Genomic DNA, 18,942 nt, shown 5'->3' on the forward strand with positions numbered 1-18,942 from the left:
TCAAGTATTAAAACTAAAGGTGTATTGGACCACTATAGAGTGAGCCCTGCAGTGGACCTAACTTCAACAGAGCTGTTCTGGGAATGTTTGATTTTGGCATTGATTCCAGCACTAAAAATAAAATCTATTGCTTCATATTGACTTCTCTTTTACACCTTGTGGTTGGTATTTGGATCTTATGCTGATATCGAATTTGGTTTTGTTTCCTATTTAGCTTTCCTCGTCCAATGAAGAACACTTGGCTAAACAGGAATGCCCCAGCTCAGAGCAAGGATTCTGGCATTCCTTCCCTTGAGAGTGTGGTTTTTGGCAGTAGCTATACAAAACAGCTGTCACCTGATGTAAGATAACATAATCCAGTTAATTTGTGACTGCTCAAATAATGGGTGAACAGAATTTTTTGTAGCAGTGCTTTGGCGAAGCATTTCCAGCAATCTAGTTTTGGTCACTATTTAATCATCAATTAGTCATGTTTCTAAAAGCAGAAAATGGGAATGCTGCAATTCTGAAATACAGTAAGTTTTAACAACATTAGGTTAAAGTCCAACAGGTTTATTTGGTAGCAAATACCATTAGCTTTCGGAGCACTGCTCCTTCGTCAGATGGAGTGGACATCTGCTCTCAAACAGGGCACAGAGACACAAAATCAAGTTACAGAATACTGATTAGAATGCGAATCTCTACAGCCAACCAGGTCTTAAAGATACAGACAATGTGAGTGGAGGGAGCATTAAGCACAGGTTAAAGAGATGTGTATTGTCTCCAGGACAGGACAGCCAGTGAGATTCTGCAAGTCCAGGAGGCAAGCTGTGGGGGTTACAGATCGTGTGACATAAACCCAACATCCTGGTTTAGGCCGTCCTGTCTGGAGACAATACACATCCCTTTCATTGTAATGGACTGGGATCTGTGATCACATTGTGATGGACTGGGATCTGTGATCACATTGTGATGGACTGGGATCTGTGATCACATTGTGATGGACTGGGATCTGTGATCACATTGTGATGGACTGGGATCTGTGATCACATTGTGATGGACTGGGATCTGTGATCACATTGTGATGGACTGGGATCTGTGATCACATTGTGATGGACTGGGATCTGTGATCACATTGTGATGGACTGGGATCTGTGATCACATTGTGATGGACTGGGATCTGTGATCACATTGTAATGGACTGGGATCTGGGGATCGCACTGCAATGAGCTGGGATCTGGGGATCGCACTGCAATGAGTTGGGATCTGGGGATCACATTGCAGTGAGTTGGGATCTGGGGATCACACTACAGTGATTTGGGATCTGGGGATCGCACTGCAATGTGTTGGGATCTGAGGATCGCACGGCAATGAATTGGGATCTGGGGATCACATTGTAATGAAACCAAAACAGAAAATGCTGGAAAATCTCAGCGGGTCTGACAGCATCTGTGGGGAGAGAATAGAGCAAATGTTTTGGGTTGGGATCTGGGGTTACATTTGTAGTAAATTGGAATGTGGGGATCACATTGCAATGAGTTGGTGTCCATGGGATGATATTGTAATGGGTTGGGATCTCAATATTTGTGATTTGGAGATCACATTGCAGTGAGTTGAGTTCTGGGGTCACATTGCAATGTTTTGGGATTTGGGGTATCACAATGTAGTGAGTTGGGATCCGGGGATCATACATAAAAACATGCATATAAATTAGAAGCAGGAGCTAATTTCTTCTTGGCAAAGTTTTGGCCTCAACTACTTTGTGTGGGAGTGAATTCCACACATTCACCATCCTCTGGGTGAAGAAATTTCTCTTCATGTCAGTTCTAAAAGGTTTACCCCTTATCCTATTGGGATCATTCTTTCTGAATCTACCCTGTCTAACCCTGATGGAAATTTATAAGTTTCTATGCAATCCCCTCTCACTCTTTTAAACTCCAATGAATATAATCCTAACCGACTTAGTTTCTCCTCATATGACAGACCTGCCATCCCAGGAATCAGCCTGGTAAACTTTCACTGTACTCCCTCTATAGCAAGGATATCCTTCCTCAGATATGGACACCAAAACTGCACACAATACTCCATGTGTGGCCACACCAACACCCTCTACAATTACAGTAAAACACCCCTATTGCTATTCATAAATCCACTTGCTATGACGGCCAACATACCATTTGCCTTCTTTACTGCCAGCTGTACCTGCACACTTACTTTCAGCGACTGATGCACAGGACACCTAGGTCTCACTGAGTATCCACTTCTCACAGCACTAACTCAGTTAATGGTAGGGCGTTGGGGAGAGTTATAGAACAAAGAGATCTAAGGGTACAGGCTCATAGCTCTTTGAATGTGGAGTCACAAGTAGGCATTCGGCATGCTTGGTTTCATTGGTCAGAACATTGAATACAGGAGTTGGGACGTCTTGTTGAAGTTGTACGATACATTGGTAAGGCCACACTTGGAATACTGTGTACAGTTCTGGTCACCCTATTATAGAAAGGATATTATTAAACTAGAAAGAGTGCAGAAAAGATTTACTAGGATGCTACTGGCCGGGACTTGATGGTTTGAGTTATAAGGAGAGGCTGGATAGACTGAGACTTTTTTCCCTGGAGCGTAGAAGACTTGGGGTGATCTTATAGAGCTCTATAAAATACTAAGGAGCATTGATGCGGTACATAAGAACATAAGAAATAGGAGCAGGAGTAGGCCATTTAGCCCCTCAAGCCTGCTCCACCATTCAATAAGATCATGGCTGATCTGATAGTGGGTTCTGTTCCACTTACCTGCCCGCTCCCCATAACCCTTAATTCCCTTAATGATTAAAAATCTACCGATATGTGACTTAAACACATTTAACGAGGTAGCCTCTACTGCTTCATTGGGCAGAGAATTCCAAAGATTCACTACCCTCTGGGAGAAGAAGTTCCTCCTCAACTCTGTTCTAAATTGACTCCCCCGTATTTTGAGGCTATGCCCCCTAGTTCTTGTTTCCATTGTAAGTGGAAATAACCTCGCTGCTTCTACTCTGTCTAGCCCCTTCATTATCTTATATGTCTCTATAAGATCTCCCCTCAACCTTCTAAACTCGAGAGATCGTCAACATCTTTTATCAATGGTAGGGGAGTCTAAAACTAGAGGGCATAGGTTTAAGGTGAGAGGGAAGAGATACAAAAGGGTCCAGAGGGTCATTTTTTTTCATACAAAAGGTTGGAACGCACTGCCAGAGGTAGTAGTAAGAGGTGGGTACAAAATTGCCTTTTAAAAAGCATTTAGACAGTTACATGGGTAAGATGGGTACAGAGGGATATGGGCCAAATGCAGGCAATTGGGACTAGCTTAGTGGTAAAAACTAGGTGGCATGGACAAGTTGGGCAGAAGGGCCTGTTTCCATGCTGTAAACCTCTATGACTCTAAACCTGTTGGACTTTAACCTGGTGTTGTTAAAACTCTTACTGTGTTTACCCCAGTCCAACGCTGGCATCTCCACATCATTCTGAAATACAGTCAGGAAACTTAGCAACACTTGTAGAGCGATGCAGAGTTGACGTTTCACATCTGTGACCTTTCATCAGAACTGGAAATGTTTATAACGTAATAAGGTTTGAGCAAGGGGTGAGTGGGACAAAGACATTAAGAAGGTCTTTGATAAGGTGAAACGCAGGAGAGATTAATTGAAGAACAGTTAGTCTTCCAAAGCTAAAGGGGTAAGAAATAAAAGATGTGCCAGAACATGTGTACTACTGTAAACAATCAAAATAAGAGAAAAAACTGAAACATTCAAAGAAAACGAAACAAAATGGGGGACAGAGTTGGCGGTCTGAAATTGTTGATCTCTGAGTCCAGAATGCTGTAAAGTGCCTAATTGAAAAGTGAGGTGCTTTTTCTCAAGTTTACATTGAGCTGCACTTCAACAGTACAGTCGGCCAACGTCCATGTTCGGGGCTATGCTTACGGACTGAATGGAGATGTTCCACAAAGCATTGTCCTGTCTGTGACCAAGTCACTCCAATGTAGAGGAGGCCACGTTGTGAGCAATGCATTTAATTTGATTTATTACTGTCACATGTATTGGGAAATAGTGAAAAGTACTGTTTCTTGTGCGCTATACAGACAAAACATACCGTTCATAGAGAAGGAAAGGAGAGGGTACAGAATGTAGTGTTACAGTCATAGCTAGGTATACAATAGAAATTGAAAGAAATACACACAATACTCTGCTTCACCTGGAAGGAGCACTTGGGGCCTTGGATGGAGAGGAGGTAAAATGGCAGGTGTTATATCTCCTGCATTTGCATGGGAAGGGGCATGTTTCTAACTGGCTGTACAAAAATAGAAAATGATGGAATTACAGTTAAACCACGTAATTCATCATCTGTGGAGAGAACAAAGGAAGTTAAGAACAGGAATAGGACCATGAGTTAGCATGGAGGATATAAGGGACCATGAGTTGAATGGGGGAGAATAGAGGAGTATCGAGGTGGCATAGGGAGTGGTTGCAAGAAGGGGGGCTGGAGGGCCAGAGGGCCTGATAGTTTTAATATAACTGGAGCAAAGCCCCAGAGAACTGAGGCAGGCCCTCGCACTTGGCCATCACTACGGCTTACGCTCTGCTTCCAGGGTTGGCGAACCGGCTTCCACCCCAATCTGACTCCTTGAAGTGAAGATCACAACATTCGGGGGCCTTTCTACCAAGACGGGTCTGGTAAGCCAGGAAATTTGAAAGTTAGAATTCCCAGGAACCTGCGGGAATAAGAAAAAGAAAGGAATAGAGAAAATGTATTGGTGGATGTTAGCTAACACCCATGGTGAGAAATTGTGAAGGTAGAAGTATTTCATAGTAGGGCTTCAACTTTGATGTTTTATATGGAATTTATGGTGGGAATCAACTAGTGCATTCAGCTCACGTTGTTAACTATTTTGCGATCTTGGATGTAGATCTTGTGTTCTTTATCTCCCGCTTGCACAATTTAAGTATGCACAATTAATTTCCACCAAACTTGTTTTGATTTCAGGGCAGCAGTTATGTGGTGCCAGAAAGCTGCATGCAACATGCTTACAATTTCCATTACAATCTCTGTTCAAACTTGCTGCTGGCTTACAAAGGCCTTTTCAACTACTTCACCATGGTTACAAAAGAGTTACCTACATCTCGCAGGATGGAACTAGGTAAGTTGTTATAGATTCATTTAAAGGCAATTTTTTCTTTGTAACTTATGAACTTCGCCAAAACACTAAACTAGCTATCAGATTATCAAAAAATAAAAAATCTTGTGTCCAAGCATATTTTCCCTTTGTAAATACCTATTCACATTTATAATCAAAATTGGTGTGCCCTAGTTCAGATATACCTCACTCTTTTTCCCTGCTTCACCTGAAGGCTACACTTGGTCTTGATTTCCTCGAGAAGGTTTTGGTTCATTATCGGCTAAAAAAAAGTCAACCACACTAGGAGAGAGTCAGTTTCAAACTTGAGATGCTCGGATAGTTATTTAATTATTGAATGTTTTGTGTCCAATTAATCTAACTTAGAATTTAGACGTTTTACTCAATTCTTGGAGAAAAGTTTTTTATTACCTTACTGATTCAGATAATATGAATTAAATATTCCACAATTCTATTTGTTTATTCACAATTCATTTCATAGAATATAATTTCAATGTCTGTTGGCTCCTTGAAAGAGTGTTTAGGCCTATTCAACTCTTTCCTCGCAACCCTGCCAATGATTCCACTTGGAGTTTTAACCAATTCCCTTTCAAAATTATTATTGAGTTTACTTCAAATAGCAACATTCATACCATTTATATTTGAAAAAGTCCTTAACCTAGTTAAGACACCAAGCCACATCGGAAGATATTGGGACAAATGATAGAACATTTGGTTAGGAGTAGGTTTTTAAGTAAGCCTTCAAGGAGAAGAGAGAAAAGTGGAGAGGGTTTGGGAGAGAATTCCAGAGCCTAGAACCCAGTTAACATAGAAACATGGAAAATAGGAGCAGAAGTCAACCATTTGGCCCTTCAAGCTTGCTCCACCATTCAATGTGATCATGGTTGCTTCTCAGTGCCATACTCCTGTGCTTTCCTCATACTCGTTGACACCTTCAGAGTCTAGAAATCTATTTATCTCCTCAAATATATTCAGTGATTTGGCCTCCACAGCCTTTTGTTGCAGAGAATTCTACAGGTAGACTAACCTCTGAGTGAAGAGGTTTCACCTCATTTCAGCCGTAAATGGCCTACCCTGTATCCTGAGACTGATTCCCTTGTTCTAGAGCCACCACCCCCACCCTGCAGAGGAAACAGCATTCCTGCATCCAATCTGTCCAAATCTGTCAGAATTTTATAGATTTCAATGAAATCTCCTCTCATTTAAAGTCCTAGTTGACCCAATATTTCCTCGTACGATAATCCTGCCATCCCAGGAATCAATCTGGTACACATGCATGCATTCTCTTTATGACAGGTATATTGTTTCTTACATAAGGAGACCAAAACTGCACACTACTCCAGGTGTGGTCTCACCAAGGCCTTGTACAGCTCCAGTAAGTTGTCCTGTACTCAAGTCCTCTTATAATGAAGGGCAACATACCATTTGCCGCCTTGACTGCTTGCTCACCTCCATGGCCTGCTTCCTGTGACTGGTGTACAAGGATACCCAGGTCCCTTTGTATGTCAACATTTCCCAATCTATCACCATTTAAATAATACTCTGCTGTTCTGTTTCTCTGTCCAAAGTGGATAACTTCACATATATCCACGTTATACATCTATCATGTTTTCCCCACTCACTCAACTTGTCTCAATCACTTTGAAGCTTCTTAACATCCTCCTCACCACTCATATTCCCACCAAGTTTTGTCATCAGCAAATTTGGAAATATTACAATTGGTTCCCTCATCCAAATCGTTGATGAGTATTGTGAATACCTAAGGCCCAAGCACTGAACCCTGTGGGACCCCACTAGTCACCGCCCGCCACATCAAAAAAGACTCATTTAATCCTACCCTGTTTCCTGTCTGCTAACCAATTCTTAATCCCATATCAATATATTACCCCTAATCCCATGTGCTTTAATTTTGCACATTGACCTCTATTGTGGGACTTTGTCAAAAGCTTTCTGAAAATCATTGCCATTGGAGTGGTAGAAGGTGGTGATGCCCAAGGACGCAGAATTGGAAGATTGCAGAGGTCTCTGAAGGTTGTAGGACTGGGGGATGTTACAAACGTGGGGTGGGGATGAATTTTCCCATTCCGCCCACCATGGGAATCGTAGTGGGCAAGGGGTGGGCCATGGAAACCTCCGTTGACCTCGAGCATGGCTGGAAAGTTCTGCCCGGGGAGAGGTAAGGATTTGAAAGCTAGGACGAGTATTTTATAAGTGAGGCATAGCAGGCCATGAGTCCTCGGGTGATGGCTCAAGTTTATAGAGGGTGGAAGATGGTAGAACAGCTGGAAGAGTATTGGAATAGTCAAATCTAGAGATACCAAAGGCAGAGATGAGTGTTTCAGGAGCAGATCAGCTGAAATAGGTGGAGGTGAATGATGTTATGGAGGTGAATGTAGGTGTTCCTGTTGATTAGGATAACTAGCACAAGATTTTAATCCTGACACAGTGAAGGAATGACGATTGAGTTCGAAGTAGGGTGGCGTGTGACTTGCAAGTGGTGGCGTTCCCAAGCATTGGCTACCCTTGTTCTAGGTGGCAGAGGTCACAAGTTTGGAAAGTATTGTTGAAGGAACCTTGATGAATTGCTGCAGAGTATCTTGTAGATGGTACATTTCAGGACTGTGGTTATAATGCTCCGGTAGTGAAGTGAGCAAATGTTCTTCATTTTTTTATTCATTAATGTTTTTTGGGCATTGCTGACTAGGTCAACATTTAATTTGCATCTCTGATGCCCTTGAGAAGGTGCCTTCTTAAACTGTTCAGTGAAGGAACAGTATTACAGTTCCAAGTGAGGATGGTTTGTGGTTTGGAGGAGAACTTGCTCCCCTTGGTGGTGTTGTCATGCATCTGTTGTCCATATCTTTCAAGATGACAGAGTTTACAGCTTTGGAAGGTGTAGCCGAAGGAGCTTTGGTGAGTTGCTGAAGTACATCTTGTAGATGGTACACACTGCTGCAACTATGCATTGGTGGTGCTTTGGTAGAAGGTGGTGATTTAGGAGTTGCCACTCAAGTGGGCTGCTTTGTTCTGGATGTTTTGAGCTGCTTGTGTTGTTGGGGACTCTTGTTGGAATTGCATTCATCTAGGGGGGAGTATTCTATCACACCCCTGACTCATACCTCAGATTGTGAACAGGCTTTGTGGGGTCAGAAGGTGAATTACTAGCTGCAGAATTCCCAGCCTTTGACCTGTTCTTGTAGCCATAGTATTTATATGGCTAGTTCAGTTTAGTTTCTGATCAATGGTAACTCCTAAGATCTTGACAGTGAGGGATTCAGTCTTGGTAATGTCATTGAATATCAAGGGAAGATGGTAGATTCTCTTTTGTTGGAGATATTAATTCCTTTGGTGACATGAATGTTACTCTTCCCACTTATCAGCCCAAACTCACTGTTTATCACATTTCTGAATTTTGTATCCCTCGTGCAAGCTTAAGTGCATATCCAAGTCCAGTCATTCATTTCTCAAAAAGAGCAGAGGTCTCAAACTGATCTCTGCGGAATAACACGGCATACTTACTTCAGGTCTGGCAAAACGACTTTGCTGTTGCTCTGATTTCAGTCCCTTGTCCGATTTTATATTGAATCAGCCACTGCCCTTAATTCCATGCACTACAATTTTACTAACAGTCTATTATAAAGTGTTTTATCAGGACCACATATAGAATATCAACCTCAATACCTTCTTCAACTCTCCCCCTTGCTCCATCAATTAATATGATCAAGTTGTCAAAAGTGGAAGTTTTTTTCAGGCACAAAATGTGCACATTGACACAACTGTTTTGTGTAAGAAGGGACGGAATGGTCATCTTGGTGCCTTCTGAGAAATTGTTCCTTTGGTTGATATCAAGCCATTCTTTATCTGATTCTTCAACATTTAGCACAAAACTCCAATCCATTTCTCAAATAATAGTGGGGGAGGTAACACAGAAACATAAGACTTAGGAGCTGGAGTCAGCCAACCCTTTCAGCCTGTTCCTCCCTGCCATTCAATAAGATCATGGCTGATCTGGTTGTTGTCTCAAACCCACTTTGCTGTCTGCTCCCCATAGTCCTTGACTCCTTTGTCTATCCGAAATCTGTTTAACTGCGCCTTGAATAAACTCAATGGCCCAACCACTGCTCTCTGGGCAAGAGGAGCTCGGATGGATTTGGATTTCAATTGAATGAAAGCATAAGTATCCTTGGCCTTGCTGTGTTTTGTCACTTGGTGCAAAGTTGAGGAAGTGAAATGGGAAATTTAAATCTTTCCAGATGCCCCCTCATACAAACATGTATTTGGTGCTTGGAAAAATTAATCTTTCGTTGACTGTATTTATGTAAGAGAAGATATTTATTTACTTTGCCCCTTCAGTTTTACACCTGGTAAGAAAACACTGCATTACCCCTGGATTATTTTTTCCTCCAGTGAGGAAATAGAATTTGAAATCCCTTTCAGTATATTCAAATGTTGGAGAATCATGTTCTTATTTTCATTTATTTTTAAAGAAACATTTGTTGGAATTTGTTGTCTTTACAGAGATTCTGTGAAAAGTTGCTTGCTCTTTTTAGCTTTGTTCAATTATTGAATATCAAAGAAACAGTTTTCCATATCCTAATTTATATTTTTCCACCTAATCTAAATTATGAATAGATTAAAATGATTGTGCTTATCCCTTGAACGACAGCAATAGCATTGCTGTGTTGACCTTATTCAACTTCAAATATGAATTTTATCCTTCTCAATGCCACATGTGAATTGCATTTAATTGTTTCAGAACTGAGGCTGCCTGCTCCTTTTAATTGAGATTGTTAATGGAGTCCAGGTCGCAATAGGTCTCAGATCATCTATTAGAACAAAATTTAAATCCAGCCACCAAAGAGACAAAGAGACCAAAATCCCATTCTGGCCCGACAGACCTGTGAATTTTATTTTCATGCATCCATTATGTGGCACAATTTTGAGATTTCTCTATTGGATTTAATCTACCTTTTAAAAAGTAGCTAAGATCCATGCCACATATTCAAGTTGCTATATGCTGCATTACTCTCAGTTTTGTCATTGGGGTGAAGGTTTCTGCTAGAACTCTTATTTGTGCATCCAATTTCGTTTGTAAAATTGTTACTAAAATAGTTTGGATTTGAATACTATGGAAGCTAAATAAGCAGTCAAAATTTAAATTTGCTGCAATGGCATCAGCAGTTCGAAGAATGATTAATGTTGTTCATCCACATCTATTCTAAATGGAACAGTCGCATGGGTCTTGCGTATAAAACAAGATTAAACATCTCAGAAATCCAATATGTAGGAATCTCCAAGGAAGCTTGGTTCTGATTGTCACTGGAAACTCTGATATTCTATTGAGGTTACGTATTAGTAGAATATGGGAGAATTGCTGGTGTGCTGTAGATCAGGCTTGTCCAACAGTTACATGGGGGGGGTGCATATTTCAAAATTTTGCTCACTCACCGAGCCAATGAACAAATTTCAGAAAGATAAAGCTTCACACAACATTAAACATGAATTTCCAAATAAAACAGGAATGAAAAGAAACCACTTGCTGAGGAAAAACAATCAATGTGTAATAAATAAATATGAACATTAGAGTGTAGTAGGATGAGTGTGTGTTTTCCCTCGCTCCAAAGTGCATGATGGTATGTGTGGGTGAGACATTCCCTGATACTGGGAGTGATGCTGATTTATAGACAAATGCCCCCCCCCCTCCCCCACCCCGGAGCTCCCCCCCCGCACCCCCCCCCCCCACCCCACCCCCACCCCGGCGCCTGCTCTCTCTCCCTCCCCCCCCCCCTCCCCGCCTGGTGCGTGCTCTCTTTCTCTCTCCCTCCTGCCCCGGCGTGTGCCCCTCACACACACACACACCCCACATCCCTGGCGTGTCCCCTCCCACTCCCCAGCATGTTCTCTCTCTCGCTTCCCTCCCCGGTATGCGCTCTCTTTCTCTCTCCCTCCGGCCCCGGCGCATGCCCCCTCCCCCCCCTTTCTGGTGTGCGCGTGCTCTCTCTCCTCCTCCCCCCCCCCCCCCCCCCTCCCCGCCACGCATCCCCTCCCCCCGGCACATGCCCCCTCTCCCTACCCTGCCCGGTGCACGCTCTCTCCATCCCCCCGGCGTGCCTGCTCTCAAATATTTCGGTACAAAAATTGGATGGATTAAAAAAGATTTTTTTGCTTGAGTAACCCAAATCAAACACAAACATAATGGATCGCCTGTGCTGCAAACTCCTAGTGTTGTATTTGAGAGTAGGGTCTTTGGAAAATCTTTTGTATATTTGAGTAATTGTTCAAGAGGTGAATTATATATAGAAAATAATTAGCTTTCTGGGCTAAATTGCCATAGGAACAAACAGCTGGATAGCAACTTTTATAATAACGGAAATTGTGTTAAATTCAATAATAAAGTTCTGCCACTAGGTAATCTAGTGTCGGCAAAGAATGTCCAAGAAATGGCAGCATTAAATCTTTGTACTACTGTTAATTTGGAAATTTAAAATCAAGACGTCAAAATATCACGCTTTTCTCCCATTGCCACTGCGGTCTTGCCCTTCATTCTAAATTTCTTGATATTTTTGTTAATGATTGAACTATGTGTCTTCAATGCAAATAGCACCCTAATCTAAATGGAGCAAGCAATACTTTGATATTCAAAATTCATTTTAACTTCATCTGTTTCATAAAGCATTTTATATTTAATATGTTCCTTTTATCTGTTTGCCATTTTTTGTTGCATATTCTTTTATGATAGAACAGCTGCTAAGCCATTTTATAACTAACTGATTTGCAGCTTTTGGTCGTCACTTCTGTGCACAGCAAAAGAAACAAATGCTGATATCTCATTTTGCACTAACTCCATGCACCATTCTTGAACTATTTTAAATTATTTATGTCAATGCTTTTGAAAAATCTGCACACTTTTTAAAAATGCAGATTTTTAATTTCAATAATGAATTACGGCATAGATCCAATATGAGCTGGTTTGAAAGTAGAATTGCAACATAGAATACATTAAAAAACACACTTGCAATTAAAAGCAATTCAGTCCTTCCCACTCAGCTGTTTTTGTTTTCGTACCCCAAGCCCCCCTCACACCACAAATATTTGTATTATCTTCTTGAGAATCCTGGATGGAGAAACATAGTGCAGATTTTTAGAGAAAAATACTGCTGTATATAATTGTTGTTGCGGCAGGCATTTTCCCACAGAGTTTCTCTGGGTATGAAATATCTTTTTGCAGTTTTTTTAAAGCTGTATTCATTAATGAGACAAATTATTGCTTCCAGAATAATACTTGCTGTTTCCAACAATTTTGCTTAGGTCCCTACAGTTAACTTTGTGCTTTCTCAGGTTCCAGATGCCTTGGTGCAGAATAACCATGAGAAGTGATTACATGGTCTTGGTTACTTTTCATAATATAAAGTGTTATCTGTTGCTTGTATGAATGAAAGAATTACTTTGTTGTATAGTAGTTTACAAGTCTGAGCCACCTCAAATACATCATCATGACTGACTTTGGGGTAGAGGAAAGAAGAAATAATTCACATTTATACAGCACCTTTCAAATGCTCAGGTGCTTCACTGCCAGTCGGTTATAATAGAAGCATAGTTACTCTTGTAATGTAGACAAATGTGTAATTGAACTCAGTTGGCCCCAGTGACTAAGTAAGCTTAGTGACTAAAAGTGTTTGTGGAGCTGGGTTGGCCCGGACACTGCTAGGGCTCCTCTGCTTACTTAAAATAAGCATAGGATCTGAGAGTTCGCATCTTGCACAAATTATAGCATCTCCAACATTCCTTTAGCTTGGGATGGAACATGTCTTCTAACTCGGGTGGGAATGCTCCAGGAAAATGAGTGAGAAAGGACCAGCAATGTAGAGACTGTTGTTTGGACAAACTGAATGATTAAAATATGTTTCATTGTAAAATTAGTTGAAAACATAATCTTTTAGGTTATTAGTAGTAGTCACTAATTTAAGCTTCTCTGAAGTTTTATCAATTTGATAGAATCATCAGCTGGTGTGGATAGTATGTTTTCATTCAAAACTTTCAGTACAATATCCTGTAACCATGGTCCAAGGTAAGAAATAACGACATATGATAAAGCCATGAATTATGTTCTGTGGAGGGCATTTGAGGAACTGGATTCTGAATTAATGAGTAGAAACTCAAGGTAATAATCTCTGGATTATTACCTGAACCACCCAGTTTGCAAATTGGCGTAATGTTAAGCAGATCAGAGAATTAAATTAGTGGCTCAAAGACTGATGTGGGAAGAAGTTTTAGTTCTTCAGACGCTGGCATCGGTACTGAAGAAAGAAGGAACTATTTCATTGGATGCGCTCTACTTAAACCAAGCTGGTATCAGCATCCTGGTGAATTGTTTAATTAGGGTTTTAAACTAAATTGGGAGAGGAGATCAAATGAATGGAAATTTGGAAATCTAAAGGCAAGCATTGAGGCAACAGAGTGGTGTGGTTATTTTGGTAAAGCCAAGCAGAGTAGGATGGGAGGAACAGTGAACAGGAAATAGCGCATCAGCAAATATGGTCCGTGCAAAGAATATTGGTTAAAAAGGTAAAATTAAAGGCTCTTTATTTGAACACATAAAGCATCTGTAATATACTAGATGAAATAGTGTCACAAATGAATTGCCACTATAGAGACATGGTTACAAGTTGAGCAAGGTTGGAAAATGAGAGTTGCAGATTTCAAAAAGACAGGCAGTATACAAAAGGAGGGGTAGTAAAGGATGACTTAAAGACAGTAGTAAGAAAGAAGCTTGACTCAGAAGATCATGTAGTCGATTCAATATGGGTGGAGATTAGCAATAACAAGGGTCGGAAAATGCTCGTGGTAGTAGTTTATAGGCTCCTTAACAGTAGTTATAGCATAGGACGGAGTACTAAGCAAGAAATAATTGGAACCTGTAACAAAGGTAATGTGATAATCATGGGGACTAGAAGGCAGCCCGGAAGATAAATGCTTTTGTGACAGTTTCCTGGAGCAATACATTGTGGAACTAACTAGGGATAAATGTGGTATTGTGTAATGAAGCAGGGTTAATTAGTAATTTAGTTGTAAAGGATTCTCTGGGATGAAGTGATCACAAGTTTGAAACTGGCATCCTAGAGTCCAAAACAAGAATCTTAAAAGACAATTAGATAGGTATGAGTGGAGAACGGCCTATAGTTGAATGGGTAATTGGATTAAATGGTATGGCGGTAAATAACTAGTGGGAAATATTTCAAGAAACAATTCAAAATGTTCAATAAATATCTATTCCATTGAAGAACAAAAACTCAATGAGAAAAATCCACTTTTGTCATGCTAGTGAAGTTAAGGATAATATTAGACTAAAAGAAGAGGCTGGTTATATGAATAAGTCTGAGGATTGTGAGAGTTTTAGAAAGCAGGAAAGGACAGCCAAAAAGTTGATGAAAAGCTAAAAAATGCAATGAGAATAAATAGCCAAGATTATGAAAAAAGCAATTGCAGCAGTGTTTACAAATATCTCGAAAGAATTAGAGTAGCTAAAGTAAACATTGGCCCCTTGGAAACAGACAGGAAAAATTATCATCGAGACTGAGGAAATTACAGAGATGTTGAACAAATATTTTGTCTGCCTTCACAATAGAAGAAATAAATTACATTCCAGATATAGAAGGGAACTAAAAGTCTAATAAGAGTGATGAACTTAAAGTAATTAATATTAGCAGAGAAAGTACTCGAGAAATGCAAGGGACTGAAGACCAAAAAACACCCAGGATATGACTGCCAACGTTGATGATGCAACAGTCCCAAAGGACTCCTATTGAAGAAAGGAGGAAGAGAGAAAACAGGCCAGTTAGTTTGACATCAGTCATTGAGAAAATGCATATTAAAGTAGTCTTGGAAGGTGGTGGCACAGTAGTATTGTCACTGGACTAGTTATACAGAGACCCAGGCTAATGCCCTGGGAACCCGGGTTTGAATTCATCCATGGCAGATGGTGAACTTTAATTCAGTAAAACATCTGGAATTAAGAGTAATAGTGACCATGAAACCATTGTCGATTGTCATTAAAAACCCATGTGGTTCACTAATGTTCTTTAGGGGAGGAAACTTGCCGTCCTTACCATGTGATTCCAGTCCACAGCAATAACACTTAAATGCCTTCTGTAATGGTCTCAGTTCTTTCCCAACCACTACGAAGAAAACATAAAGAAATGAAACTAGACGGGCCATCCAGCATCAACCTAGGTACTGGAAATGACGATGGAAACCCAACCCTGTCAACCCTGCAAAGTCCGACTAATATCGGGGGGCTTGTACCAAAATTGGGAGAGCTGTCTCACAGACTAGTTGAGCAACAGTCTGACATAGTCATACTCACAGAATCATACCTTACAGATAATGTCCCAGACACCACCATCTGGGAGGGAGGGAATTGCCCTGGCAATCCTTAACATTGTCTCTGAATCCCCATGAAGTCTTACGGTGCCTGGTCAAACATGGGCAAGGAAACCTTCTGCTGATTACCATATACTGTCCCTTCTCAGCTGACGAATCAGTACTCCTCCATGTTGAACACCACTTGGAGGAAGCACTGAGGGGGGCAAGGGCACAGAATGTACTCTGGGTGGAGGACTTCACGGTCCATCATAGTACCAAGTTGGCCAGGCCCTAAAGGTCATAGCTGCTAGAGGTTGGACTGCAGCAGGTGGTGAGTGAATCAGCAAGAGGGAAAAACATACTTTGACCTCATCTTCGCCAACCTATCGCAGATGCAACGGACTGATAGTATTGGTAGGAGTGACCACCGCACAGTCCTAATAATACTCTTCACATTGAGGATACCCTCCATTGTGTTGTGTGGCACTGCCACCGTTCTAAATGGGATAGATTTCAAATAGACCTAGCAGCTCAAGACTGGCCATCCGTGAGGCACGTTGGACCATCTGTAGCAGTAGATTGTACTCAACCACAATCTGTAACTTCATGGCCAGGAGGGCATGCCAACAGCAACACCAGGCATCCTTGAAATGATGTGAAGCTACAGGACAGGACTACTTGCGTGTCAACAGCATAAGCAGCAAGTAATAGCTAAGCAATGGATCAGATCTAAGCTCTGCAGTCCTGCCACATCCAGCTGTAAATTGTGGTGGATAATTAAACAACTCGCTGGAGGAGGAAGCTCCACAAATATCCCCATCTTCAATGATTGAAAAAAGATCAGGCTGAAGCATTTGGAACAATCTTCAGTCAGAAGTGCCAAATGGATGATTCATCCTAACGACAGATGTTAAACTAACTGGCCTACAGTTTCTTACTTTCTGCCACCTTCCCTTTTTGAACAGGGACGTTACCCTTTTTCAATCCACTGGAACCTATCCAGAATCCAGGGAATTTTAGAATATAACCAATGCATCCATTATCCGTACTACCACTTCCTTTAAGACCCTAGTATGCAGGTCATCGGGCACGGAGGACTTGTCTGCCTTTAATCCCAATAGCCTGTTCAGTACTTTTTCTCTAGTGATGCTGATTGTTTTAAGTTCTTCCTTTTCCACAGCCTCTGAATTACCGTTACTATTGGGATGGTTCTACTGTCCTCCACTGTTAAACTGAGACAAAATATTGATTTAGTGTCTCTTCCATTTGTGTTCCCCATTATTAACTCCCCCGTGTCGTCCTCGAAGAGACCAATGTTGACTTTAACAAGTTGCTTCCTTTTTATGTAGTTATAGAATCTTTTGCTATCAGTTTTTACATTTTGCGCTGGATTTCTTTCATTTACCTTTGCTCTTTTTTGCTACATTTTTAGTAATTCTCTGTTTAAAAGTTTCCCAATCCTCCAGCCTGCCATTAACCTTTGCAAAATGGTATGTCTTAGTTTTTGACTTTGTTATCTTTAACCTCTTTGCTTAGCCGCGGATGCATTTTCCCCTCTTACAATCTTTCTTCCTCTCTGGAATATATTTTAGTTGGGAGGAATTGAAAATTTCCTTAAATATCTGCCACTGTTCATCAACTGACCTACCTTCTAGTCCTTCTGCCCAGTCAACCCAGGGCCAAATGCCTCTGTAGTTACATTGGTTTAATACCAGAACATTAGTGTGGAGCTCAAGTTTATTGCTCTCAAGCTGAATTTAAAATTCAAGCATGCAAATCTAACTCTTTCTGAGAGGATCCTTTACTACAAGATTATTAATTAATCCCATCTCATTACACAATACTAAAGCCAAAATAGCCGCCTCTCTGGTTGGTTCGACAACAAGAAATAATCTTGAACCACTAAATGAACTCTCCCCAGAGGCTGCCCTTGCCACTTTGATTAATCCAGTCTATATGCATATTTAAATCACCCATGATTGTTGTTGTGCCTTTTTTTACAAGCACCCAGTATTTCCTGGTTTATACTGTGTCCTACTGTCGACCTATTATTAGGGAACCTACAGATTACTCCCACCGTGGACATTTTTCCCCTTGCTATTTCTTATTTCTACCCAGATTGATTCAATGTCTTGATCTCCAGTGCCAATATCATTTCTCACTACAACACTGATCCCTATCTTTACTAACAAAGCTACACCACCTCCTTTTCCTTTCTGTCTATCCTTCCAAAACAGAGTACCCTTGGATATTGTGATGACTTCAGCCAGGCTAATGAGGTTGGCTTGCTAGAGTATAAACTACCTGATGAGTCCTAATTCATGGTTAAATTAGGGAGCCTCATGCTCCCTATTTAAAGCAGGTGTGTCAGACTCCCAGCCGTGCATTCAGCAGGGAGAAACTGGAGAGCTGGCTGTGTACAGATGTATGGTGTAAATAAAGTAACTTGGTGATGGGACTTCGGCCTCCCTGGAGTTATTACAGTGGCGATGAGGAAAAAGGAGCGACCTGAAGAAACTTGCTGAACCACCGCACATATTGAGGGTAAACCATTGTTGAAACATGCCGCTGTTTGGGAAATTGGACTCTTTTGACCCTGCAGTGGAGGACTGGGCCCAATATGTGGAAAGGATAAAGTATTTCTTCAGGGCAAACAACATAACCTCAGATGAGTGTTATCCTGCTGATTGCTTGTGGACCAGCAGCTTTTATGATTATGCGCAGTTTAACTTTCCCGGAGGCACAGGACGCAAAGTCCTTCTAAGAGTTGTCAAACTTGGTTCAAGAATATTATGACCCAAAGCCACCCCTGATCCTGCGGAGGTACCATTTTACTCCACATTTAGAATCACCAGTTTCCTAACAAGGCTAAGATGTCTGGCGGAGGCTTCCGAATTCGGGGGGGACACTAAATGAGATGCTTTGAGACCAGTTGGTGTGCGGAATTAACGATATGACTATACAGAAATGCCTGTTGGCGGAGGCCCAGCTGGACTGTAAACAAGCATTACAGCTGGCCTTGTCGTTAGAAAAAGTGGCAAGTGGAGCGCATGAGCTTCAAGGTATCCTGATGGAGGTGGAGGCCAACACCAGGGAGACTGGATTAGGGGACTACCACTACGGAGCAGGCCACTACATAGCAGCCCTCTGGAAGGATTCAGATACGAGGGAGCCCAAGTCCACCTTTGGAACTGCACCCAGACAAGGTCAGGTTAACCCCCAGAGTGACAGCAGCCCCTGTAGAGTCCCACCCGACATGACATTGCTATGGTTGCCATGTCAGGATGCACAGAGTAAAAGCAAGTCTCCTAAACCAACATGGCCGAAAAGAACACGTAGGCCGAGGGACAGGAGAATGCACAATCTGGAAGCTCCCACTACCTCTGACGAGGAACAGCTACTGTGCATAGCGATGACAAAATCAGAACCCAT

The 18,942-nt window shown here is 41.4% G+C and overlaps 1 protein-coding gene across 2 annotated transcripts in view; it reads left to right on the forward strand.

Annotated features, from left to right (window-relative positions):
* fam135a (family with sequence similarity 135 member A) overlaps positions 1-18,942 on the forward strand; it is a 208,960-nt gene that overhangs the window by 88,638 nt on the left and 101,380 nt on the right. For both annotated transcript variants that reach the window (XM_078213301.1, XM_078213302.1), the window contains 2 exons: positions 215-341; positions 4,998-5,151. In XM_078213301.1, coding sequence (XP_078069427.1) covers positions 215-341; positions 4,998-5,151 — 281 coding nt within the window. The remainder of the gene's footprint in view (positions 1-214; positions 342-4,997; positions 5,152-18,942) is intronic.

This window comes from Mustelus asterias, chromosome 5, assembly GCF_964213995.1.
Source record: "Mustelus asterias chromosome 5, sMusAst1.hap1.1, whole genome shotgun sequence".
Taxonomy (NCBI): Eukaryota; Metazoa; Chordata; class Chondrichthyes; order Carcharhiniformes; family Triakidae; genus Mustelus; species Mustelus asterias.